This window comes from Prinia subflava, chromosome 3 (assembly GCF_021018805.1).
Source record: "Prinia subflava isolate CZ2003 ecotype Zambia chromosome 3, Cam_Psub_1.2, whole genome shotgun sequence".
NCBI classification, from domain to species: domain Eukaryota; kingdom Metazoa; phylum Chordata; class Aves; order Passeriformes; family Cisticolidae; genus Prinia; species Prinia subflava.
This window is the reverse complement of record NC_086249.1, coordinates 16,298,687-16,325,197: the sequence shown is the minus strand read 5'-3', so window position 1 is coordinate 16,325,197 and position 26,511 is coordinate 16,298,687. Positions and strand designations below refer to the sequence as shown.

The window sequence follows — 26,511 nt, the reverse complement described above, 5'->3', positions numbered from 1 at the left end:
GCGCGGCCCGAGCACCGACCCGCGCAGACCCCCGGTGCCACGGCGAGAAATGGGGGCCCCTCACTCAGGACCCTTCTCTGCCACCGCCAAGACCGCCAGCTCCCGAGACATTTTCACGGAATCACAGAATATCCTCGATTGGAAGCGACCCACAGGGATCACTGAGCCCATCTCCTGCCCTGCACAGGACCATCCCCAAGAGTCACACCCTGTGCCCGAGAGGATTGTCCAAACACTTCTTGAACTCTATCAGGCTTGGTGCTATGACTGCTTCCCTGGGGAGCCTGTTCCAGTGCCCAAAGACCCTCCGGGTGAAAGAACCTTTTCCTAATATCCAACCCAAATCTCCCCTGACACAACTTCATGCCGAATTTTGGGTCGGTTCGAGCTCCAGCACGCATCAGAGGCTGCGACAAACAACTTTCAGTCCTCCCCGCCGCCATAAACCCTGACCCCCGCCAGCCCCGCTGCCCCCGGGGCTGCTCCCCCTCAGCAGCTCCGGGATCGCTGCCGCTCTCGCCGCAGTGGGGCGGGGGCTCCCCTGGCCCCGCCCATCCCGCTGAGCTGGGGCGTGGCGTGGCGGAGCTGCTCTCCTATTGGTGAGAGCGAGTGCCCATCCTGGCAGTTCTCCAATCAGAGGCTGCAGATCGCGGGGGCCGTCAGACATTGCTCGTTCCCTATGTGGAGCCGGCCGCCCGCGAGACGCTGGGTGCAGTCACCGCCCCTCCTGCCCTCTCCGCCAATCACGTCCGGCCGGCGTAACCGCAGTAAGGAATAGGATAGGCCGCGGCTGCCTGTCAATCACTGGCGTTTCCCCGCCTTTCCCCCGCCCCGCCCGCAGCGGAGCCGCGAGCGGGGGGCGGGGCGCCGGCTGCGCGCTGGTGCGGCAGGCGGTGCAGGCGGGGCCTGGCGGACGGGGGAGGGAGGCGGGGAGGGAGGGGAGGAGGAGGAGGAGGAGGAGGAAGGGAGAGGAGGAGGAGCTGCGGCTGAAGCCGGCGGAGCTTTCAGTACCTCGGAGAACGGCTGCGAGCGCGCCGGGCGGGCAAGAGCCGCCACCGCCGCCCTGCGCTTCCCGCTCATCTGCCCCGCTCCGCTCCTCTCCCGCCCCTCCCCGACCCGCGTCCCCCCGGCGCCGGAGGGAGCCCGGTCCCGCCGGAGCGGCTCCGGGGGGAGAGCACGGCAGCGGCACAGGCTCGGTGATCGGGACGGGCGGGGGGTCCGTCAGCGCAGGGACGGGACGGGTGGTCAGCCCGGGACGGCCGGACTGGCTTAGGGGGTCGCTCGCTGCCGTCGCTCCTCACGGAGCGGCGGTCGGGGCGGCGAGGAGAGCGAGGGGGCTCGCAGCCCGCATCTCGCAGCCCGCATCTCGCAGCCCGCATCTCGCAGCCCGCATCTCGCAGCCCGCATCTCGCAGCCCGCCGTGGAGCCCGAGGGGAGAGAGGAGCACCGAGTGCGGCAGCGGCTGCCGGCATTTGCTGGGGAGGGCAGGGAACCAGGAACAGGAGTCGCACCAGCGGCTGGGAACGGGGAATCTGCTCCTCGGGAACCTCCGGGACACAGATACCCCGGCTCAAAGGGGTTTTGAGGGGAAGGGGAAATTGAAGGTAGACGCATTTTGGTAGTTTAGCTGAAATAATCAAGTGCCGAAGGCAGATCTTAGGCAGATAAGGTAAAGGGATGGATCCCGCTGTTTTGGATGCCGGCTTGAATTTTTTATTTACTTTTCTGTTTTGACCACTGCTAAATGTGGATTTTGGGAGCGAGCCCGATGGTGGTTGTTCCATTGTTTCTTGTTTGAACGTAAATCTTAGTCCTGCTGCTTGTGGATTTTTTATTTATTTATTTATTTATTTTTGGAAAGGACCTTTCCAGGTAGCTTTTGCGTCTGACAAAATGAAGCCTTTGTATTTTTCAATCAATCATACCTAATATTGACATTCTGTTTCGTACAAGAGACTTAAAGTGCTGCCTCACTCAGAGGACCATTAAAGACTTTCTCGGTCGCTACATGTAGCTGAATGTGTTACGACACATCCTTTCTCCCCCCCAAATCATCCGAAAGATTTGTCCAAAATGAAGAAATTTAATTTTCGCAAAGTTTTGGATGGTTTAACTGCCGCATCCCCTGTTGGAAGCAGTGGCGGTGGCAGTGGAAGTGGGGCTGGTGGTGGCTCCGTGCACCCAGGAGGGACTGCGGGCGCTGCAGGGACACCCAGAGAGGAGATCCAGGAGACGCTCACTTCAGATTATTTTCAGATCTGTAAGGTAAAGGCTGTATTTTTTATTTTCTATAATAAAAATAATAAAATAATAAAATAATAAAAGCTACCCTAGGTTGGGGGTTGGGGGGGGTAGTAATATGATACCAATAAGGGTTTTACTTGAGAACTGCAGTGGTTGTATAAGGACTTTGGAATGAAAAGACAGAGATCCAGTGGATGCTTTTTTTCGTCCAGCTGCAGAGTTGGGGTAGTCAGTAAATTCGTAGAAATCTTGATTTCAGCACTCAGGATCGAATTCCAAGTTCACACTTGGACCCCAAATTGCTGACAGGGTTGTGGACATGAAAGCAATCAAATGGTGTTAGTACTGATAACATTTACAAGTCATTAGAAATTGAAGATTGTATGCATCCACTTCACATCCTCAGTCTTCTCATCCTCCCTGCCCTTCCTTCTCTATTTTAAGAAAAAGGCATGAGCTAGAAATAAAAGACAGTGCAGTGACTGCTGAACCCAGGACTTCAATTATTTGTGAGGAGCTGGATGTAGATTCAGGGTGGCTGCTTACCATTAGTACTGAAGTTTCTGATTGCATGACAGCAAACTTGGTGGAACAGCATAAATATGAAAAGTTGCCAAATCTAGTCTGGTTTTTATGTGTTGATCACCTTAAGTGGGAATTTTCTATGACTAGAAAGCATAAGATATCCCTGTGTGTATTTTGGTTTGTATCTATTTTCTGCAACAAAGCTTTTGGTGGTGGTCTTAAATACTTGCACCTGTGAAACAGCACAAACTATTTGGTACTTCTCACCAACTCTGGAATATGAAAATCTTACTTTTGTAATGAAGACGAAACACGAAAGGAGATTATGGTTTTCTACTGTTACCTGTCAGTTTTATGTGAATTCTGGTGGCTTTACAAACAAAGTTTTGTTTGCTTATTTCTTTTGATTAGGAGCTTCAAATCCAGAATTTTTAATTAGTGCAATTTGCATTACTAGCAGTAAATGGACTCCACCTATTAAGTATACTTTGCTTTTATTAATCAGATACAAATTGATCTGAAGTTTAGATTACAGCCAACTCCAGCATATGATTATTTATTTTTGTGTTTTGGAAAGACGAAAGAAATATAAACAACCAAGACAAGCCTATGAGACATTTTGTGTACAGATCTGGTCCTTGTGAAACACGCAGCTTCCCTGATCTCAGATACCATGTTCCTAGTTCTGTTTGGCTTTCAGCTACAGCTGGTGTCAAAACTCTTGCAGACTTCAAAGGGAGAGGGATGAGCCCCTATGGCTTAAAGACTCAGAGACCTTTAGATAGGTTCTACAAAATTCTAATTCTTTTTCCCTTATAGTTCTTTGCCATCCTGAACAACAACAGGTTTCAGCCTTTTGACTCAAATGATTCTGTAGTTCGATAGAAGATCACTAATGGGTGCATTAGAACCATACCTGCTTCCCAGGCTTGGGTTTGACTACTTTTGCTTATGTACACAGTAATTTAGCATTTTGTGAAACTCCAGGTATTCAGTCCAGTGATTTCCCATTTTTGTCATGTCAGTAAAAAGACAATGCAAACAATCAACCTACATTAAAATATCATTAGAAGGTCTGACATTCAAAGATTTCTAAGGCTAAATCTCAACATGGTTTTTCATGTTTTAAGTCATGTGATAGGGACAAACATCTGTATTTAGTGAGATATATTTTTATTTTGTATGGTGTATTTGTGAAAATAAGCAACAGAAGATGAAACTTTTTTTTTCCTAATCTCCATTATTTCCCTTGTTTGCTTTGATATTACTTGAAGACAGTTCGTGTTATGTCCCGATAGATCTACTTGGAATATGTGTAAAGGAATACGTCATTTGAAGAAAATTTCAGTAGCCAATATTTGCCTGTCTTAGCTCTCAGGTTAAAATGTTGTCAACCAAGTAAATATTTGTGTAGGAAACCTTTTGGTTGCTTGCAGCAGCACTTGCTTATGAATGCATGTTACTGCAGAAGTCCATGGTACTCAAAACACCGGCTTCCTTTTTCCAAGATACAAAGGTATGCCGAAAGCAAACTTCCAAACCACTCGGTGATCATGTGCTGCTGCCACTCCGCAGTGTTTATTCCCCGGGCTCCACCTGAGCAGCCCTGTAGCACTCCAGGAGCAGCAGGAGGAGCCCCCGGAGCCGTGAGGGCCCTGCGCTGGTGCAGGGGAGCCGAGGGCAGCGGGGCCTGGCGCGGGCGCCGCTCCCCCGCCTGCCCCAGGGGCCGAGCCCCGCCAGAATCTGCACCTCAGCCGAGTTAAAAACACACCGACACGGCATAACCCCACTGCCGTCCTCCCCGAGCTTCTGCTGTGCAGCACTCCTGGTATTTCAGCTGGGTATTTGCATGCTCGGTTACATAAGTTGCAGGGGCTGCATATTTCAGGATCCGTGATGTGTGATCCTGCTGCACGCAGAACCGAGCGAAGCTAAAGGCACTTCTGGTTTGGTGTCTGCAGGGTCGAGGCAATCCGGCCTAACAGCCTAAGTAGCACCTCAGAGTGGCTTTCCTTTCTTTGCTGATTATAAAAAGCCTCATTTAGAAGTGAAACATAAAAGCTGACTCACACTTAAGAATCAAAGGGCCTTTCCCTGCAGTTTTTATGTAAATAAATTGCCTTTCTGAAGTTTGTGGGAGGTCTGCTTGACTGAAAACACAGATCCAATCCTCCAGCAGAACGCTGTTTTGAATAACAACACACCTGATTTCATTTGTAACACACCTGAAGGCCAGCGCTCCATTTTGTGGCATTTTTAGGTTGGTTATGACCACAATGTCTTTTTGAGATACAGATTAGTTTACCAGAAGTAAACTGAATCTTTTATGTCGACATGTTCTCAATGAATTACTTTTGGCATTTATATTGAAATCATTTGTGTGATCTTCTGTATTGAAAGAATGAAATATTCTTGAAACTATTACCTATGAAATAACTGTGATAAATAAATTTTAAGCATGATAAATTTATATGTTGGTAACTGTAATGATGAATCAGTGGCACCATTTTCAAAGCACTCAAGCAATGTGAAATATTGTCATACCTATTTTGTGACAGCAGGAAGCTGAGGTACAGTTTAGGCTGCATCTAGGGGCTGCTCTTGGGATTTGGGTATCCAAGTGGAAATCATGAAAATATTGATTATAGTTCACATCAGTTGAATTGAATGTGTGAGATAGCAGCATCATCCTAAAACTAGGCATGATCCAGTAGAATAAGCCACTAAAGTCTATGTTAATTTTAATTTGGACAGACCTAATTTCCTTTGGTTTGCTTCTTTCTATTTTCCCTCTGTTGGTTTTTTCCTCTGGCAAGGATTTTTAGGCTCACCTGTGTTTGTCCAGACCATCTAGAAACTAAAATATGTCACTGGGGAGAGATCTGCTATTAATAAAGGAAGTGAGAAGCTCACAGTTAGGATGTTTTAAATCATTTGAGTAGAACTTTGAGCAGAGGGAACATAAAAGGAGAAAACAGTTGATTTTGTTACTTTTTCAGAAGGTTGCTTGTTAGGGGATGACGCAGTTGGGAAAAACTGAATAAGAATGAAGATGTACATTTTTTTCATATGTGAAGTACTTGTTCCTCATGAAAATAAGTCTCCCTTGTAGAGCTACTCAGGGTTTTCTTGGAGAACAATCATAGAGTTGAATTTGTAGAGCATGAGGTTAATAGCTTTGAAATCAAGACCCCAGTTAAGAGCATAGTAACAGTTGTACTTTACCAGGTATACAGTTAATCTACTCTAACATGTTTTCTTTTTGCTGTGGCAAAAGATACCCACGAAAAGGTCAAGAACTGGCAATTTAATCTTCTCAAAGAATTGCTTCCCACATGGTTATGGACTGCCTTGAAAACCCAAAGCATGAGATTTCTGTTCTTTTCCAGGCTGGTCTTCTGTGTTATTAGTGGGTAGTCTTGCAACCCAAGAAACGTCCTGGTACTCTTGTTGTTTTGTTTTGTTTATATTGATAGTGTAGTCATAGTTTCAGTATGTTCATTACCCAGTCTTTGTGCAAAACCCATGGAGGCCAGAACAGTTTTAGGTTTTTGTTAAAACTGATATGGAATCCCATAGTCGATTGCAACTGTGCCTTCCTAATCTTGCTTATATTTTGCAGAAAAAGGCCTTCAAGATAAAGTCAATGAGTAGCCAAGTTAAATACCTTAATTATCTGGATTTCCTATCAGGTGGTCTTAAATTTCAATTCCCATGGTTTATAGATGGTAATACCTTATTTTGTCAGCTATGAAGATAAACATTTAATCCTTCTGACAGCAGCCAAGTAGGTATTTTAACTGCAAATGCAACATGACACTACTGTTCAGTGATAACAGAGAGAAGATGAATTTTGGAGTGGCAATTTAAGTACAATGCTGCAGGAGCACATTTTTGATTATGAAGAATTTAAAAACAAAAAAGTCCTTGTTATAAGCTATCCTTAGTGTTTTAGTTTGAGCTGTTTGGTTAATCCGTCTTGTTTCCTTGCCAAGATCATACAGGGAACAAAAAATAAAATGTTTGCAAAGTGCTACATTTCTGTGAAAACCCATTTTAAAATTAGTATGAACTCTTGCTTGTAATTTCTCAGAGTTCATTTAATACTTAAATGGTAAATAAGATAATGTTGGGAAGGATTATATATATACCAGAGTTTGGATCTAAAGTTAAATGCAGAACCCTATTCTGTTTAAAACTACAGAGTCATAAATGACATTTCTAAATTAGAGTATAGTAATTTCATGGAATTTGTGAAGAGCATAATGTAATCTTCTTTTTTAAGTGTTTGTATTAATTAGAAATAGGATTTATCCATGGGAAAGAGCATAGCATATTAAAAGCTTATTTTGAAAGAATTTTGAAGATTTTGAGGTACCTGTAGTAGTAACTGGATTCACTTGTTTCGGGTTTTTTGTGCAAACATCTGTCTTTTTGCATTATTTATCCTAAATGAAGTCATGCAGACCCTTTATGGCCAACACATGCAATTACATCTTCAAAATTATTTCCAGACCTTTAAGATTGCTGAATAAAGCACTCAAAAAGTTCCACATTTCTTAAAAATTTTTTTTGCACAGACAACTTTTAATTACATGATCCCATATTTCTTCTATAGGTTTAATTTAGCAGAACAAATAGTGTTTGCTCATAGGAAAGTACTTCAATATTTCTTTGCATACTTAAAACTCAAAGCATGCCTGAATATTAAGTTCCCCATGGAGTTTTCCAACAGAAGTGCTCACCACTGTAGTTCTGAAAGCTTTACAAACATTAATGAATTGACCTTCATAATATTTCTGTGAGATGGAAATTTTATTATCCCTGCAGTATAGATGCTACAGAAAATCCAAAATGTTCAGGGTCCACTGTTTTGAGTCTCCAGCTTGACCTGCTTTGCATCTGTTTCTCTTTTAGCATATTGAATTTACCCCACGTCTTCCCATTGAGCCTCCCATTGTTTTCACACTCTGTTGCATGTCTTCTGCACAGCTGCAAAGTGATCTTTAGGTTAGTTGTTCAGTTTATATGCCCACCTTGGATAGCCAGAATGACTCTGAATTTCCTTTCTGTCTCAAATGACTACAGATGGATTTTTTGGCTCCACTGTACTATAGCAGGAAAAGATAATTTAATTAATCCCTATAAGAGGAGAACAAATTCATACCACATAGATTAACTTATTTAATGTATTTTAAATTTTTTTTGCTTTTTATGGTTGACCTTGTATTTTTAACAATATAAGAATCATAGAATAACCTGATTTGGAAGGGATCCTTGAGGATCAACTCTTGATTTCACAAAGGGAAACCTAAAGGTTAAGATATTTGCTCTAGTTTTGCATGCCATTTCAAGTGTGAGGTTTTTTTGGTTGTTGGTTTGGGAGTTTGTTTGGGTTTTTTTCTTAATCCCTGAGATCATAGATGTTGGAAGATCATCTAGTCCCAATCCCACTGCCATGGGCACAGACACTTTCCATTTGACCAGGCTGCTCAAAGCACCATCCAGCCTGTCCTTGAACGCTTTTAAGAATGGGGCATGAACAGGTTCTCTGGACAACCTGTGCCAGTGCCTTACCACCCTCATAGTAAAGAATTTTTTCCCCAATATCCAATCTGCATCTACCCTCTTTTAATTTGAAGCCATTGCCCCTTGTCCCATCACTACATGCCCTGGTAAAAAATCCCTCTCCAACTTTATTTTAGCCCCTTTTAGGTACAGGAAAGTGCTGTAAGGTGTCCCTGGAGCCTCTGCTTCTCCAGGCTGAACAACTCCAGCTCTAGTGGGAACAATGGCTATATTATTCCTCACCTGTGGGTCACCAGATAGTTAATGAGATTTTTTCTCACAATTTCAGTGGAAAAAGCAATTTTTAATCTCATATAGGAGGATGGAGGAAATTCAGCATGGTTGCCTCAGTGTTCTGATTGAGGATCTGTCACATAAAAAGTTGGTTGCATAAGCAACTTTGCCCCCAACTTACTTCTGAAAGAAAAATACCTACACTTAATTTTTTAAAGAAATGACCAAGAAATTACTTAGAGTTTCATGGATAAATATATGAAGATTTTTTTTTTCTAGATAGAAATGCATATTCTGTGTAAAACATGCAGCTGTTCTCAGTGGAGCTGGACTAAATCCAAGACAGACCCCATTCTCACTTTGTTTAGATGAATATCCATGCATATCTGCTTCCTGTTCTGAGACATCTGATACTCCCTGGTGTATGATTTATGCCCAAAATACTTTTTGAAGTCTGTGTGAAAATACTGTGAAAACTTAGTATATTCACTTTATAAACAGAGAAAAGGAAGCAGTAGAGACTGAACTAATACACCTTCCTAAACTACATGAATAAAGTGGTCTGTTGGCTATTCTAAGGAAAAAGTGCTCATAAAAGTAGTTTATAGGGTATATTGATTTGTCACAATATGTGTTAGAATCATTGTAGGGGAAGATTAGAGGACTGTAGGATTAGAAATACAAGTAATGTGCATCTGTGGAGAGGAGAGAAAGCAATATTATTAGGTACAGATGGCTGGCAAGTATGCTCAAATGTAATAAGATGTTATCTTTGTGCAGTGCTGTGTCCATTCCTAACACATCACCAGCAAAGATGATGAATAATAAAAAGTACTCGAGACAATCTGTCACCTGTGGCTAGGGCCAAAGTCTGAGGAGGTGCACTCTCTATGGTTCCTTTGAAGTTAAGTTGTGTATAGTACTGAAAAAAACCCAACCTCAATATTCAAGGCCCTGAGCTGATGAGTGCATGGGCCTTACCAAATTCTGTGGTGTATGTAAGTAGATGCATGCGTGTATGGTAGCATGTCTTTTTGCAGAACTAGAATCCGATAAATTAAAAATAATTACTTCTATTTCATTTAAAAATCTGTTATGTAAGAGTGCTGTGAGGTCAGGCACTCAGAAGTCAGGTCCCTGATACAGCTAGTATCCACCTACGTCTGTATGTGAGGCAATCTAGTCTTTATTGCATCTTTTTGTTTTCTTAAAGTGTCTGCTTATATTTTGTTCCTGTCCTCCCTCACATTTGTTTTGAACAGTATACAACATGTGAGGAGGATGAATGCTGTTCTGTTTGTATGCTTTGCAACAGTTCCTGTAAGAAGATCTCTGTTACCCACTGGACATAGCCATAATAGTAAATAATAATAAATTAAGGAATGCTCATCTCTGGTTCGTTCATCCTGTTCCATCTGTTGTATCCCTTCAAGGTGGAGATGTGCTCTCAGTTACAGCTGTCCATCAGCACTTGTGTTACAGATACATTCCATTGTAGCTGTGGATAAAACTAAATTTTACTGACTCCACAGATCCCTGCTTAATTCACTGTTTGTCCCTGCATATGTTTGGAAGTGCTCCCCGAATGAGGCAAAGGCAGGAAGAGTGGCCTGTGGTTATGTAAACACAGATCTCGTTCTTGCGATCTGTGGCTGCACTCTCTTCATTTGTGTCTGTGAGCTTGGTAGCTTCCTAGGCAATGCAGAGGGGGACAGAGATGTGCAAGATCTGCTGCATTTCACTGCTGTGAGAGGGTAAAAGCTTGCCACAAAATACCTGCATTTCATTTGGAATATATCTTTACCCTGTGTGAGGTGAGATGCCGGCCATTATTTTCAGATGAAATTCTCAATTCAACATCAGAAAAAAAAAAAAAAAAAGATCTTCAAGTTGTATACAGCATGTATACAGAAAGAAGGTAGGAGAAGATTAATTATGAATTAGTATTAAATAGTAAACAACACTGTAAATGCTAGTAATGAAATCTGGTAATAGCATTTGTATACAAGAATGCCAAATTACATTGCAAAACAGATTTTCACAGGAATAAACCAATAATTGAGATTATCTCTGTACCAAAGTAGAGTTTTAACACTCTCTTTCTCTAGCTTCCTCCCCTGCCATTCCCCAGCCCAAACCCCCAAGAACTTTATCACAGAAGTAATATTTTTTCAATCTCCTAGTATGGCTGATTTTTTTAAAAAACAAAAATATTTTGAAAGCAGCAACTAAAGCATTTGTTTCAGAACAGAAATCACAATCAGCCATAATGAGTCTAAAGTAGGGAAGTTTCAGAAAATCCAAAAATGGGAAGACATGCAAAATTAATTGGTTATTGTTATGTTGGTCTGATGTAAACTGAATAAAAACAGGGGTTTTTTTTAAATTTCTCATTAAAGTTATGAAATTATCTTATTCTCTGTATCCACAGTCACAGCGAAGACAAAAATATTTTCCTTTCAGGGCTATCAGATAAGTTGAATGATTTTACAATTCTTGTATATGCCCCTAAAGCAGATCTCCATCAGGCAGATAATATTCTGAACCAGCCTGTCTCAAATTCTAGAATAATATGGTTAAATGATGCAACAACAAAATCAATGGAACTGCTATTTGAATTACTTTGATTATAAAGATTTTTCCATTTGGACTGAAGTCTTGCTTAACTAGGTAGGCCAAAATAAACATTGCAATCAGTAGGGTTGGGTTTTTTTATAATTCTACATTAAACACAAGGGTAGGTACAGTTTTATGAGCGATCAAGACATTTCTCCATATGCTGGTGCCCTATTTCTTCTTGCCAGTTTAAATGGCAATAGTGAGAAGTACGTGACACCATATTTACTGAACAGTGGGTGCAACTCCTTCATTGTGGTCTCATTTTTTCTTCCCTTTTTTGTATATTTGCCTAGGGTTGATTGTGGCTATTTTTCTTTGGTTGTTTGTTTTTGGACTTGAGAGAGTTCTTTTAGAAAGAACAGGAAAGGAAGAGTGAAAGAATTTTGCATGCATCGTTCTCCCTTGGACTTGGGATTTCTCCAAAGGGCATAATGCCTCCCTTGGGATGGTTATATTCATGTAATACCCTGTAACTTATAGTGCTGTAACTCAGTGCTGTAACTCCTGCTGGATGTAGCAGGATGCTGTAGTTGCCAAGCAGTTGCTTGGCTGTAGCTACACCAATTTAAATAGATCCAGAAAGTGATATTAAAATTCAACGCCTTTGGGCAGGAGGGGTTGGACCAGACAGTCTGCAGAGTTGCCTTCCAACCTCACCTGAGCTGAGGATGATAAAGCTATGGATCAAAGTAATTTTATTTATTTGTGGATTTTCCTGTCTAAATTATATTAATTTTGTATTTTTGATACACTGCAGTGTTATTTCAAAAGGACAAATATGAGGAGAATGCTTTTTGAAATTCACAAGGCCTTATATTTCCCCTGTGGTTTGCTTAGCTTGGCTGTTTGTATCTATATGAATCACATCTAAATAGGACCATCTTTATTTAATAGTCTTTAACATCTAGCTTGCAGAACTGAAAATGACAGTGGAAAAACACATCTCTGAAGTATCTGCAGAGATCTTTGCTACAGAAAAAAAATTCGTATGCTCATTATTCAAAAAATGTATAATATTTAAGTCAATTAATTTTAAATACTCTAAAATCGCTCTTATTTTTCATATAATTATCAGTGTGTAGTATTTGTGAAACTAAACATTTAAAATTCAGGCTGTATTTGAAGTCTGCTTTATGTCCAGGACAGCTACTTTATCAAAATTATACCATAGCTAATTAAGTAACCTTTTATAACAAAGTAAGTTCCATAATTTAAAAATTAAGCAATAAACCAAATTTGCCTACTGCCAAAAGTATTATTCTCCTATGTCAGCAGTTTTTGTAGGGAAATAATATGAAATTCTGCTTGTTTCTTATATCTTTTCTTCCTGTCTCAGTATTCCTATTTCAGTAACACTTTTCTTTTGTGCCCACATTTGCCATGTTTTTTCTTTACTGTATTTTTCTCCACCAATACTGATCTCCTTTTTCTTCCTCTCTGTTTCGCTGCTGCTGGCGAGGATAATAAGCTCCTAAGAAATTGCCTGCTGAGACAAACCCATGGTCCATATCTCCCAGCAGTCAGTCTCTGACAGTGGCAGCGGAATTGTCACTTGGGGAGGTTAATAAGTTACATCACTTTCAGCAGTCCATTCCCTTTCTAATCTCCCATCATTCACCATCACTGGATTTGATATGTCAGAGGGCATATCTTTAGTTGGTCCTTTTAAAATCTATTTATCAATCATGTCAATGAATTAGTCCCATTCCCCCCGCCCCCATTTTAAACTAATCTTTAATTTCCTTTGAATGCCTCCATGGATTTGCCAAATATGTTTAGATTACCCACTCACTTGTTTATGTAATTCTTAGTCATATTCCCCCCACATACAGCTCTCAAGTAATGGGCTCACACAGGTTTTCTTTAGCAGCAGAATGATGCCCTCTGTGTTAGTTCTTCCTGTGTTCTTCCTCACGATGTCCAATATTACTTGGCATTTTAGGGTTGCTGTTGAACATTTAACCAAATATTTCAGAGGAATGACAACCATGCCCAAAAATTACTTTGCTGAGATGCAGATGCTAGTTCCAAAATCAGCATTGTGCAGATCTAGTTAAGATTTTTTTTCTTCTAGATACCTTGCACCAATCACACTGAAGCTCACTTATCAACTTCTTGCCCACTTCAGTCACTCTGATGAAGTCTTTCAGGAGCTGGTCACTGGTAGTACTGAATTTCATTATCCAAAGGAGATTACTATTAGCTATGATCTCAGAGACTTCAGGGTTCATTACCTTTTATAGTTCATTAAAGACAATGAATAAAATAGGTCCAAGCATGGAGAACTCCACTTGTGAATTTTCTTCATGGTAAAAAATCCATAAAACTCTGTCCTTTGTTTCCTGTGATGTAACCAGCTTTCAGTTGACAAAGAAATTTCTTCAGTCCCATGACACTTCTGTTTCTCTAATAACATTGCTGTGGAATGTTATTGGAAGGCTTTTGGAAAACTTATGTATATTCATATCCCCTTTATTTACTTGCATGCTGACAGCTTCACAGATTTAGAGAGAACTAGTCAGACATGATTTCCCATTGAAGAAACTCTGCTGACTTCTGCAACTATCTTTATCCGTGTGCTTTGTTAGTCTTTATTTTGCCATCTTGTCAGGGACAGCAATCAGCTCTCCCAGTCTACAGGTCCAGAGTCCCTTTTGTAAATGGCTTTTTCCAGATGACTGTTTCTAGCTTTACACCAGGGAAAAGAACTATCTGTGGGTATCTTTATCTAAGATGAAAAAAAAAAGGGTAGTTTTTTTAGAATATTCTGTGAGCATGCTCAGAATCCCTGGTTCTTATTAGAGGTTTAGATATAGATGGAATCAATAACTTGTGCATGAAAAGTGGTAGCTAAGCTGTGATTTTTACAAAAAGCATTACTTCAAAAAATGAAAATTTAACTTATAAAATATTTATCCCTCCTGTGTTGTTTACTTTGGTGTGAAGCCTTCTGATACCTTGTCCTCTTTCCATTTTTCATGAGAAGGGATCATTACCAATCAGAGATTACAGACACAGAGAGCCGTAAATGAGTGATGTCACGGTCTTTTAGTGATGTAATACATGGCAGCTCATTTGTGTCAGCACTCATTTTTATCACTACAATCTTGGAGCACCACAGTACTAAAAATAGTATTGAAGTGGTGAAGATGCTGTCATCATTGACATTTTTTAGTTTCCTACAGAGCTGAGCAAGAGGCTGGAGGGGTTTCAGTCAACACTTCATCCTCTACTCTGTAAACCAGTCAATTACTCTTCACTGACATTTTTGCATGTGGCGTGTTGGTGACAATTTGGAAGTAGACTCTACATACTGAGCCACAGGTTTAGACTACGTAGTTAAATTTTAGCAAATGTACATATTCTCAAAAATTATTTACCTAAGTAAACCACTTTTGCTGTCAGATGTTAAATGAAACAGGGTATCTATAAAATATTTGTAGAAAAGTTACAAATTTTAAGTTTATGCAAATTGTCAGAAACATTTTTGACTATAAACCCTATTTATTAGTTGATACAGTTTAAAATTTGATCTAGTTCTGTGTTTTCTGGAGCTATTTAGAGAATATTATAATCACTTTTATTAAAAAGGTGTCTTTGAAGTCTGGTATAAGCTACCACAGAATAAAAGATGAGAAAACTCTTATACTGAAAAATTGCATTATGCACCATGTGAACAATTATACTGGATATTGCACATTAGTACTAGTGCAATTTTTTTTTTTCAGCTAATGAAATATGTCTTGTATCTTGGACTGAAAAAGACCATTATGTTCTGTACAGGATATTAAAATGTTCATTGGTAGATTACTAGCAAGCCCAAATAATCGATTTCCTATATTAATTTAGGTAAATTGTTTGTATAAAGATCACTTTAATGATATATTCATGCAATTCACTGCTTAAAATGATTTAAAGAGAATTTAAGAGAAAATAACTGAGTTGAACACAGATTTATGCTGAAATTGTATCTACATTTGTAATTGTTCTGTTTCAAGTAAATTATTTTGCATATTGCACAGAAACTGTATGTCCTAGGGAGCACAGACTGCCTCTAGAGACGGTGTGCCCAAAAAGGAGACATAAAAGGAAGCTGGATAATGTGGAGAAAAGCAGTCCTGGCTCCATCTGCTGTCTGGTTTTTTTCTCTCTCTTTTTTTTTTCTTGGCAGCTTCTTTTGTGGGGTATTTGGGGTAGTTAGGCCCCCCTGTATTTCTTTGAACACAGACTGATTTTTAACTATACTTCTGCTTTTGCCTGCTATTGACCCAACTACTTTGTTTTGTGTTTCTGAGCACCATTGGTAGTTTTGTTCCATGTTGTTCCTACTGGACAAAACTCAGGTAAAATAGGAATGTACTTTTTTGTTGTTGTTGTCATCCTAGGATCAAGTTAATTTTGTGGCCTTCTCTTCTCTTTCATCTGCATTAGTAAATGCTGTAAGGAAGCCCAGGCACAGGTCTGGAACTGTAACTCATCCTTACGTTCATGTTCACTCAAGCTGTATCAATGCACAACTGAAAAGTCTACTCCTAGTGCTGGCTTTTCATGTCAATTTTTCTCACAGTCCTTGGAAAAAGAAGGGACCAAGAAGTTTTTGTTGGACCAAAGCTGAAGGCAAGAACCTGAGAGTTTGGAGTGTTACAGCTTTTCCATGTTCTTTTGTTGAATGGGTTTAATCTTCAGAATAATTTCTGAGGCTGCTCTAATTTGGGCCAAACCCTCTGTTACAGAGACATCTTTTTCTGCCCTAAAACTGTACTGTATAACTTGGCTTTCTTTCCAAAATGGTTTTGTTCTTTTGGAGTCCTAATAAATATAAATATTTGACTTGAAAAGTGTAGTTTACTTGGATGTTCAATAGATTTCAACATTTTTAAAAAATATTTTACAAATGGCAGAATTTTGCATTCACAAAAACCTCCCAGTTGGAATTGGTGTAAATACTCAAATTTGGAAAATGGCTACAAATTAGAAAGAGCACTTTTGAGTCAATCCTAGAGTTCAAAAACTGCACTGAGCTATGATCCTGAAAAGATGTATATCACTGTTCTTTTAAAACATAGTTCTATCTCAAATACAGGACCCAATTAAAATTTCCAAATGGGAAGTCTGACTCTAGATTGCAGAAATATTGAAAATACAATGCAGATCCTAAATATGTAGGCAAAGATGCAAAGAAGTCTTTAAAATATTTATCTTTGCATTCTTAGACCTTAAAAATAGTACGGAAAACTCCAGTAGTGTCCAAACATCGGAGAAACTTACTGTGATGGAACAGATAGGAATTCAAACTTTATTATAGAGAGCCTTTCTAAAATCAATAATTAACAGAAAGATCATTGGTGAAATATGTAGGTTTTTTCAGTTAAGGAAGAACATTTGTTCACCAGAATACAGAAATTTCAAATATGATAGCAGATTAGTAATGCTACATGTTCAACACACTAGAAAATACTACAATCCATGATTCCTGATGTTTTTGTGATGTGAGAGGTAAAACTGTTTCTAGGATGTGTAAGTCCGGTCCCAGCTGAGATATCAGAATAAAAAACTTTATATTTGAGTAATCCTAACACTTAAGAAGATAAGAAAGTTAAAAAACCCCAAAACACAAAGCAAACAAAACCAGAAACAGAATTGAGATCTTTGATAAATGCCTACATTAACATAAAAAGTGAGTTACTTTTCTACAGCTTAGTGAAGTAGCATACGCTTTTGGATTTCTTCAGCCTAGAAACTAAAAATTAGACATTCTTTAAACAAATTCCCTTATCAGCAGTAATTAAGATACGAGACAACTAAGGTCTCTTTTAAGGAAGTGGTTATTTGCTGAAAAACATACATTTGGTTGTTCCCAAACTGCTTGTGACTATCAGTTCAAGTGTTTGCAGCTGTAATGGAGGAGTTGGCGTGATACAGCTGTGGAATCATCAGCTGCCTTTTACTCAACAGGTCTGCAATTAAGGAGTCCCTTTTGTTGAAGTTGTTCCGTAGGGACTGCTGAATACTTCAGCAGACATAGTTCTTGAACTAGATAATTTCAAGGAAGAAGAAAATAGCTTAAAAAGTTAAATTTCCTTCAGTACCAAGTACTTCCTCTCCAACCCCAATCACTTACTAAAAAAAGAGTCAGTCCTAGAGTTCAAGGTTTTATTTTGTTAAATGATATAAACCCTTATTATTATACTAAAAAACAGCATTTTGTGCTCATTTTAGGTGAGCAGCCCCATACACAAATTTAATTATGGTTCATTTTTATGTGTATTTTTATAGTCTAGTCTTGTTATTTTCAGTTTTACTCTTGTGTTAGTGTTCTCCCTCATCAGATTCTTCCTTGTAAGAATTGGGCAAGTCATGTTGGTCATAACCTTCAGGTTAAGGTACCCTTAAATTACCAAGACAGTCTTCAAGGATGTGTGGTAGCAAAAATTAAAATTAGAATTAAAAGCATAGTGTTATAAACAAAGATTAAGAAAGGGGGAGCGGTTCAGTTGCTCATTTTGAGAACATCTTCTCTGGCATCTTTGTTTTTTAAATTGATATTAAGGGGTTTTACCTCATGGAGTTGATTCAGTTTATTGGTTCTTTTCCCCTGGACATATTCAATTTCTGTCTGCTGGAGCTGTTCTGTTGAGGTTGAAGTTGTTTCTGACAGTGTTTTGAAAGCATATTATGTGTCTTTTTTGAGTTTACAGTTCAGCTGCCTTGCATATTAAGGTTTTCTTTCAGTATACCACTTCAGCAATGTATACCAGTTGTATAATAACATACGCTTTGCAATCTACTTTGCTGCATAAAACCATTTAAAATATTACTGAGTGAAAAGCATAACTAGAAATTAATGTGAACAGAATTCATCTCTGTATTCAAAATACTGTATCTTTTAAAATATTTCTCTTGAAATGTATTGAAAATGCTACAACATACGGAAAAACATAAGCACAAAACTTTAATGCTGCTCTCTCTGGCTGCAGTTCAGTCACTTTGCTCTTTTGCTCTTTTTCAGACGGTTCGCCATGGTTTTCCGTACCTACCCACTGCCTTAGCCTTTGACCCAGTTCAGAAAATCCTGGCAATTGGAACAAGGACAGGAGCCATACGAATGTATCCTTTCTCATTCAGAGTTTGCACCATTTCTGTGTATTTGTAATGCAGGGATGGGAATTACCTTCCACAAGCACTCAGGTAAGGCTGCAGTTGCTATGTTCTACTTCATTTTGCTTTATGAGACGGACTGGAAAAGGATGTGCTGTTGAGGAATTAGCCAGGTCCCTCAGGGGTTCAAAGAACAATTTCTGATTGAGTTTTTAGCACATGGATTTGGCATGTATTGGTTAAGATAAAACAGAATTGATCTTTTTCAGCGTGAAAAGTAAGAGTGGACAGCAGAGTGGTAATAAGCAAGTTGTGAATGTTGTGCTAGCAATAAATAAATTCATTGCTGCAATGCAGTTAGCCAATGTTAGATTGCAGTTAGATGGTTATGTATGAAATTATTTAGATTCTTCCATGTGAGTGGTGGGAAATAAGTGACTTTAGGACAGAAGCACTGTAAAAGTGCCTATTTCTTTTTGTTAATTATAAAGGTACTTCAGTGCTAGTAATTTATGTGTTGTTTTTAATAGAGCAGGATTTTAATATTAGAAGTCTATACAGAATAAATTTAATTAAAAAGTAACTAAAATTTGAAGACAAATTAAAGAAACAATTAAGAATATTTAAATGTTATGTATTTCAAAATGTTTCTTTACATAATTTTATTAGTTTGTCATGGTTCCAATGTTTTCCACTTCCTTGAAAATACATATAAAGCAAGGAAAAAAGGAGAAAGACTATTACAGGAAGATTTAAAAGTTACAGAATACAGAACTAATAAACCAATTTTTTTTACATTTTTTTTGTAGCCAAATTATGTGTTTAAAATAGGGGACAATGCTCTATATAATAGCAATATAACATTTTCTGGTTCTTTGCTATCCCTGTTCCTAAGGTAACTATAAATGTAATGAACCCAAGGCAGGTTATAAAGTAAAGAAAAATCTCCTTGTGGAAAACAAGCCTTTGTCTCATGTAACATTACTAAAACTTTGTTTCCACCATTTTTGGGTACTCTTGGTCTGAACAGCTGCATTTTCGTAAGCCTCAATTTCTATCTGATCCAGAATTTCTGACAAGACTCAACTAAACCTCAAGTTATGTGGCAAGCTTTGCTTTAGTAGTTTTTACTTCTTACCTGTGTGAAGTAGATTGTGTATATTCTGTTGAAATGCAAAGAAGAAAGTGTCTGTGAATTTGTGGACTTCTGGGAAGTGCAAGTCTAGTAGTCATTGTATCTTCTTCTTTTTAGAGGTATGCAAGGTTAAAAATCTGGGGCTTTGTCCCTGAAACTTCACTGATCTCTTCAGAGTGAGGGTATTGGGAATTTCATGGTAGAAGGAGGAAGACCTTGCAGAGGATTGACTCCTAAGCCCACCTCTTCTTTCCATTTCAGCACTGCGGCTTTTCTAGGAGCAGTGCTGTCACTGGCTAGTCATCCTGTATCTCTACAAATTCCTCCTTTGAGGAAAATTCAGGTACAGCGCCTGAATTAATACAGATTCATGTAGAATTAATTTAAACCTGCGTGTCTCCTGCCACAGGAAAGGAACATAAAGTGGAAAAATAGCTATATCCTTAAGCTTATATAAAATTCACTGTATGTTTTCTATAAAAATAGATTATAAAGAATTAGCAGTAGGGAAAAGAATGTTTTTCAAAGTGTCCTTCCTTGTAACATTTTCTGTTTTCTAGCAAACTCCTACCTCATTCATGGAAAAATTTCTACCAGTTCTATAGTATATTAATCAAACAAGAGCGTCAGGATTACCAGGGAATTTGAGTTTTTTGGAAGATAAATCATAACAGAAATGCTTCTCAGCTTAGTCAGAGAGAGCCTGGTTTGCTTAATTGAGCCCTGAGTTAATGGAAACTGTGCTTTGAAGACAGAGGGTGCCATAAAAAGAATTACTTATTTATTAATTTTAACTGAGGTTTCTCCACTTGGCTCTAAGTTTTACAGAACATATTACATAAAAAACCTACTTGTGGACTAATAAATTTGCAGTGAAACAGGCCCTAGGACTACCTCCAGAACACCACTCATTCAAGCCAGTCTTGTTGCAGATGTTTGTAGTTGCTGAAATCAGGCAATAAAATTCAAGTCAAGATGTAACAGATTAAATATTATACATATTATATTATGTTTTTCTTTTTAGCAAACTAAGGAAAATACAGGTTTTAGTGGCTCTAAGTTTTCCACAGTATCCTGTAAAAATATTTTTTAACTGAACTTCACAATTTCATTCTGCCATGTGTATGACACGTAAGGAAAAGGGAATTCTTTCCATACATATATTGTGTTTGGCTGTTGTTTCTAAACTGTACTGTTGATGGAGTGAAAGAGCAGACTGCTTAGCTCCCATCAGAGAAACTCACCCAATTATTTATTTGTTTGTTTACTGGTAGCATCAAAGCTACCTGGTTTGGATTGGACTCTCTTGTTTAGGGAACACAAGAGAATAGGAAGAGGAACTTTTTTCTTGCAAGGAACTACTGAGGGAGCTGGGGGTGTTTTGTCTGGAGGCAAGGAGGCTGGGGGAGGACCTTATCACTCTCTCAAGTACTTGACAAAAGCAAATGGCCTTAGATTGTGCAGGGGAAGTTTAGATTAGCTTTTAGGAAAAATTACTTCACTGAAAGGATTGTCAAACCCTGGAATAGGCTGCTCTAGGAAGTGGTGGAGTCACCATCCCTGGAGGTGTTCAAAAGTCCTGCAGAGGTGACAATTAGGGACATGGTTTAGTGGTGGACTTTGAAAAACATTATGCTGGGTTAGTGGTTAGACTCGATGGTTTTGGAGGTCTTTTCCTCCAAGAAAAGCTGAGTGGTTTTATGAGATCATCTTGTTTCTTTCTGTGAAACAGCCAGTAAACAAATCGTCGAGTCCAGAGTTACTGTGCCGAGAAAAGGGGAAGGTAAAATCTAAACCTGTGATAGCTCTTGAACATCATGGATCCCTAGCAGCTGATGTGCACAGAGAGACTGTGTTCCTGGGAGGTAAAACTGAGGCTGTTTGTGCACTCTAGAAAAAGAGTACCTGGCAAAGAAAATAAGTAGCGCTAATTAAATCATTGCTGGCAGAGTTCTGAGTAGGCATGGAATTTTACAGTTGCTAAAGGAAATGTGGTAAAGAATGTTTGACATCAGGTTGGATGTACTTGAAAAGAAAAGAGGAGAATGTAACTTGAGGTTTTGGTCTGTGACAAGGGTGGCATAGAAGCTAAATATAAATTGTGACAGATTTACTCTCCCTGGAACTGCTGTCTTTTAATCTAAACAAGGTTTCAGTAGTTCTTTATCCTTAAAATAAGCCAACTGTGTTCTCTGCTGTTTACTCTGTGTGATTTATTGGGCAGATGGAATGGGGGTAGCACAGACAAGATCATAAACCCAAAGTTCTGTTGTTTGACTTGGAGGAATCATTGATACATTTCGTCTTTCATCTCATTGTACAATATATTTGGGAATTTTCTTGAGAACTTGAGCTATTCAGGAATACAAACGTCACTGAGAGTCAGTACTCCTAAAATAAGTTCTTTTAAAATTTCCCCTGGAAATCAACATACAAATGTGTGGTTTTGCGTGTATAGATACCTAAATAGGTTATTACAGAAATAAATTTATTGTCAATCTACAATAAAAAAATATTTTAAAAGATAGCAAAAGAGTCAAATTTACCTGTATTACTAAATCTGACAGAACCAGAATTTGGAGAATTTTTTCTATGCTAAGACTACTATACATCTTGTTATGTGTGCATTCACATATATATACATATATGTACATATTAGGTTTCTGCATATGTGCATAAATTTGAGTCCATTTGTTTCCCAAGACTCTTCCATGCTTTTAAAGTAAGCAGACTGAATATGTTACAGTTAAATGTACTGGACTTCCCTCTCTTTCAATTGCTGTTTATCCAGGAGATAAAAATGGAATCTGACATCTGCACACAAATCTACTGAGAAAATATAGATTTTCATATATTTGGAGATGCATGTAAAACTGACATACAGGTGGATGACTCTGCAGCTGATGACTGCATTTACGAACACTACCTGAAAAAATGCTTTCCGGATATCTGTTACAAGGAGGGGGGTTGAGTGTAATAAAAAAACTTCTCAGCTTACTCTGATAGTGCAATTATGACTACTGGTGATAGTCAACTATTTCAAAAATGTGATGTGTCTTAATTAGACCTTATGTCAGCTTTACAGCTTTCCCTACCTTTTTTTGTTCCAAACTTTGTCATCAACAGAAGAGTTGATGTGCATAGGAAGTAAAGTACATCAATCTACCCTCCTTTCCAGTCTGCTAATTATCTTTTTTAGACAAATATCCATTACCTAAATTTGGCAGACATCCTTAAACCACAGAAATTTGTAGTCATACCAGACATTTAGTTAGTTATTTTGACTCTTTCTTCTTTTGCTTCTATCTGCCAGATACTCTTGATGGTAGAAAGAATTGACACTTCTCCAAATAACTTAGGAAAGCTGATATCTAGTAAAAGACAAACCCAAACTACGCAGACACATACAGTGGGAGCATTTTAGTGTTGTTGAAGGAGACCTATTTTTGTTTAGCTACAGGCACTCCTTCAATTTGAATTCTTGATGACTTCTTGAAGTTAGGTGCCTTTCTTGCACATATGTTGTTAATGGAGGGAGACCTGGGATGAAAGGGAACTGTGGAAGGTTGAATGCCCATTATGAGGTAGAAAGGCTACAGTGACTGAATAATTGTCTCTGCATTGGGAATGCCTAAGGAGAGGTTTTGAAACCAAAGAGTTCCCCCTCTGAGGATCTTCCACAGCAAGGAACATGAACCATGTGATGGGTGGTTTAGTGGGAAATGAGACGGACACAGTCACACACAGTCTCAGCCTAAAACTCAAGTAAAGGTGTGGGATAAAAGCACAGTTTTCCCTGAGGTTCAGGAAATGGGAAAATGAACAAAACAGGGACTATGATCTCGTTCAGGAGAGGGGGAGGGAAGGGTTTTCTTGAAGAAGTTCTCTTCCCTTATCCATGCTCAGTTCACTCCCTCTTTGCCTAACTGACCTAGTTTCACTTCAGTTCTTATAGTGCTTAGATTTCTATTCCTCACCCCTGACCTATCTTTTCTTAGTGGTATTAAGCAAGCAATATTCCTTCAATCTCCATCTTTCACCTGACCTGTGCAAAGCAGTCTCTGAATACTGTATTTTTCTAAGGAAACTGTTCAAGTCAAGAACCAAGATGTTTCCCAGGTGCTTCAGATACTGCATTCAAAGCCACACATGAGTACAAAAAGAAGAATTAAAAAAGAGCATCATGGGAGAAGCCAAGTTTATCCAAAATAGATTGTGGATCAAGAGCTATCTGAAAATGAATAGCTGAAGTATCCAAGTCTTAGAGTGCATTAAAAATATAAGTGTGGCATCAGTCTCTCCATCCAGAGAGAGCTCAGGGAGGAGAAATGACCCAGAAATTTTGTGTGTCTGCTCCTCTTTAGTGCTGTTATGAGGGAGATACTCTGGTGTTTCATCAACACTGTTTTAATCTTGTACTCAAAACACATCGCCCTGCAGGGCTTCATGAAGAAAATCAGCTCCGTTTCAGCCAGACACAGCACACTTTTCAAAAATTCTGCAGTACTGTTTGTTTGAACAGTTGTGGTTTTCAGACAAAGATGAGTGGAAATCTAGTGATCTTAACATGCTTTAATTGTAAAACTGATAACTTGAGCAGAAAAAGGATAGATCTTCTCTCTAGTTACTGACAACAACTGTGCTTTCCAGTAATGAGTTTCTGGGTTTTTTTTCATTTTATCGAATAAATAGTAGCATATAGTATAAAATAGATATACCATATATAGTATATTTATATGTTGATATTCAACATTAACCCTAAAAAATGTTCACAGATAGCATAAGAAATATTGGAATATAGTTCCTTATTACTATAGTTGATTTCAGGTTGGGGTTTTTGTGTGGTTGCTCCAACAAAGCCCCCATCACTGAATATACTGCATTTTAAGTAGCTACAACAAGTGCATTTTAAATGCTGTGACTTTTAGAGGAGTTTGACTTTCTGAATTGTTATTTAGCTGTATTTTCTGCAATGCAGAATTGATAGCTCTGTGACATATTTACATATTTCGGTTGCTTTAGTAAATAAATAAGGATTGACTGAATTATGTGGTCTGATCTGAGACACACCAATTTCAAAAGCACCATGCTTTTATTATGAAATGAATCAATATGAGATGTGTGGCAGAAAATACATTTGAGTATGCATGCACACGAATGACAATCGTGTCTTGGAAACCTATGATCAGAACATACCAACTTAGGCTTTTAAAATATTTGTCTTAATATTTTTTTCCTAATTACTTGCAATACATAAGTTTACATTTGCAAATAATTTCTCCATTTCAGGTGTGGATAGACTTGTGACCCAGTTCCCATTAGATTATAACAACAGGGCTTTCTTTTTCACAGCAGTTTTATTAATCTTAATTTGTAGATTTTGAGAAATTCCACTTTAAGTTAAATGGTTAGAACTGAGGAGAGGCTAATATAATGCATCAATCTGTTAAAGAACTAACTAATTTAAAATTTGTGATTTGGTTAGGGGAAGTGTCTTATATTCCTTCTGCAGACATCCTACATTCTATTTAGTAGATTATTTGCATAGTTTTAATACCAATTCCTTTTATCTAATTGGCAAAATTCATGAGAGGGGCATAAATCTGAAACCCAAGAATACAGTCTCTTATATATAAAAATTAAGTTAAAAGTTAATTTTGTCTCATGGTAGAACACCAATATAGTTGATCAATCTTCTCCAGAAGCTTCTATTACAGGATTAGGATCTGGCAGACCATGTCAGAGCAAGTGTAGCTGGTCAGACTGAACTTAAAATGCAGTAGTGGATGCTATTTCTAAGAGTTTGTGCTCATCCACTCACTGACTTGTCCTGTGGATGTACACAGCTGAGATGTGGGACTGTCACAATTCAATTCACGGTTCAATTTTCTTAGCAGAATGTTTAAACCTACACATCCTGTTACACACATTTTTTCCTACCAGACTGTACATACCTCTGAGGTATTTCTCACTCTAAGTGTTGCACTTTATAGGAAAAGCAAGTGCAACCCAGTATTTATAGGATACTGATCTAGTCACATGATATAAAGGAGGAATCTTGCTTTCCAGTCTATCTTCAAGGACAGATTATAAATCTTACTTGGAACAGTGACTAGATGCAACAGTTATAACATGTGAAGTTCTCATTTTTGTAGATCGTGTTATCTTAGCAAGACAGATGGAGTATCTATTTCATAATAGCTTCATATCTTTGTTTCTCAGAAGTTGTTCATAAAATATTAGTTTATACTGGAAGATCAAATGGTACCCAGTAGATTTAGTGATTTCAAAGTAGCACTTAAGTTCAGAGCTGCCGGTCTGCCTCCACAGCTCTTGTTTTTGGCAAATTAATTTATTTTATATAAACTGATCATTGGATAGCATACACAGGTTATAATAGGGGCTGGAACCTAAGATCTCCCCATCCTAGGTGAAGACCTGCTAGCCATGATTTCTTGTTCCATCTCTCTTAATTGAATATTTGCTTCTCTGTCAAACTCGCACATCCTGCCCTCCTGAACTGTACGAGTCAAGAGCTGCTGTAGTTCCAAGTAGGGTGTGGTCAGGACACTGCTTACAGCATCTTTATTTTAAGCGGAATAAGTGTTCCTTTTTTGTTCCTCATTATTTGGAGACACAAAATGTTGCACTGTTAATGGGGAAGCCTTTTCATGCTTTATCAGTACACCTTTTCATTCATACAATAAGGTGTCTGGTGGATAGAGGCACCTGCAGGTTTAGAACTGGTCACATGGATTTTTTTTGAGTGAAAAGTTTTTGTCTTCAGCAAGAGACAAGACTTGCCTTTTCAAGTCCTTTGGCCATCAATAAAAAGAACTTTCAACTTGATTCCTGCTGTTTGAAGCTGTGAAATAGTGAAGTATCTACCAGTGTCAAGAAGTCCTTACATTTAACAAACATAATGCACGGTTCTAAAATGGTTTTAAGATTAGGAATACCACATTTATATTTTCCAGAACAACAGACAGAGGAAATCCTTATACATTGACAACAGTGATGAGCTCTGTTAAAAGCATCTCTGAATTACTAGGTGTGTTTTAATTATGCCTCCACAGTGTGTAGTTTGT

General features: G+C 38.7%; 1 protein-coding gene across 1 annotated transcript in view; it reads left to right on the top strand.

The window, feature by feature from the left end:
- The first annotated feature begins 2,060 nt into the window (after positions 1-2,060).
- Positions 2,061-26,511, top strand: part of STXBP5L (syntaxin binding protein 5L) — a 177,184-nt gene continuing 152,733 nt past the window's right edge. Inside the window, exons 1-2 of the mRNA XM_063394030.1 lie at positions 2,061-2,265; positions 18,200-18,297. Of these exons, the coding sequence (XP_063250100.1) occupies positions 2,074-2,265; positions 18,200-18,297 (290 nt within the window). The 5' untranslated portion in view covers positions 2,061-2,073. The remainder of the gene's footprint in view (positions 2,266-18,199; positions 18,298-26,511) is intronic.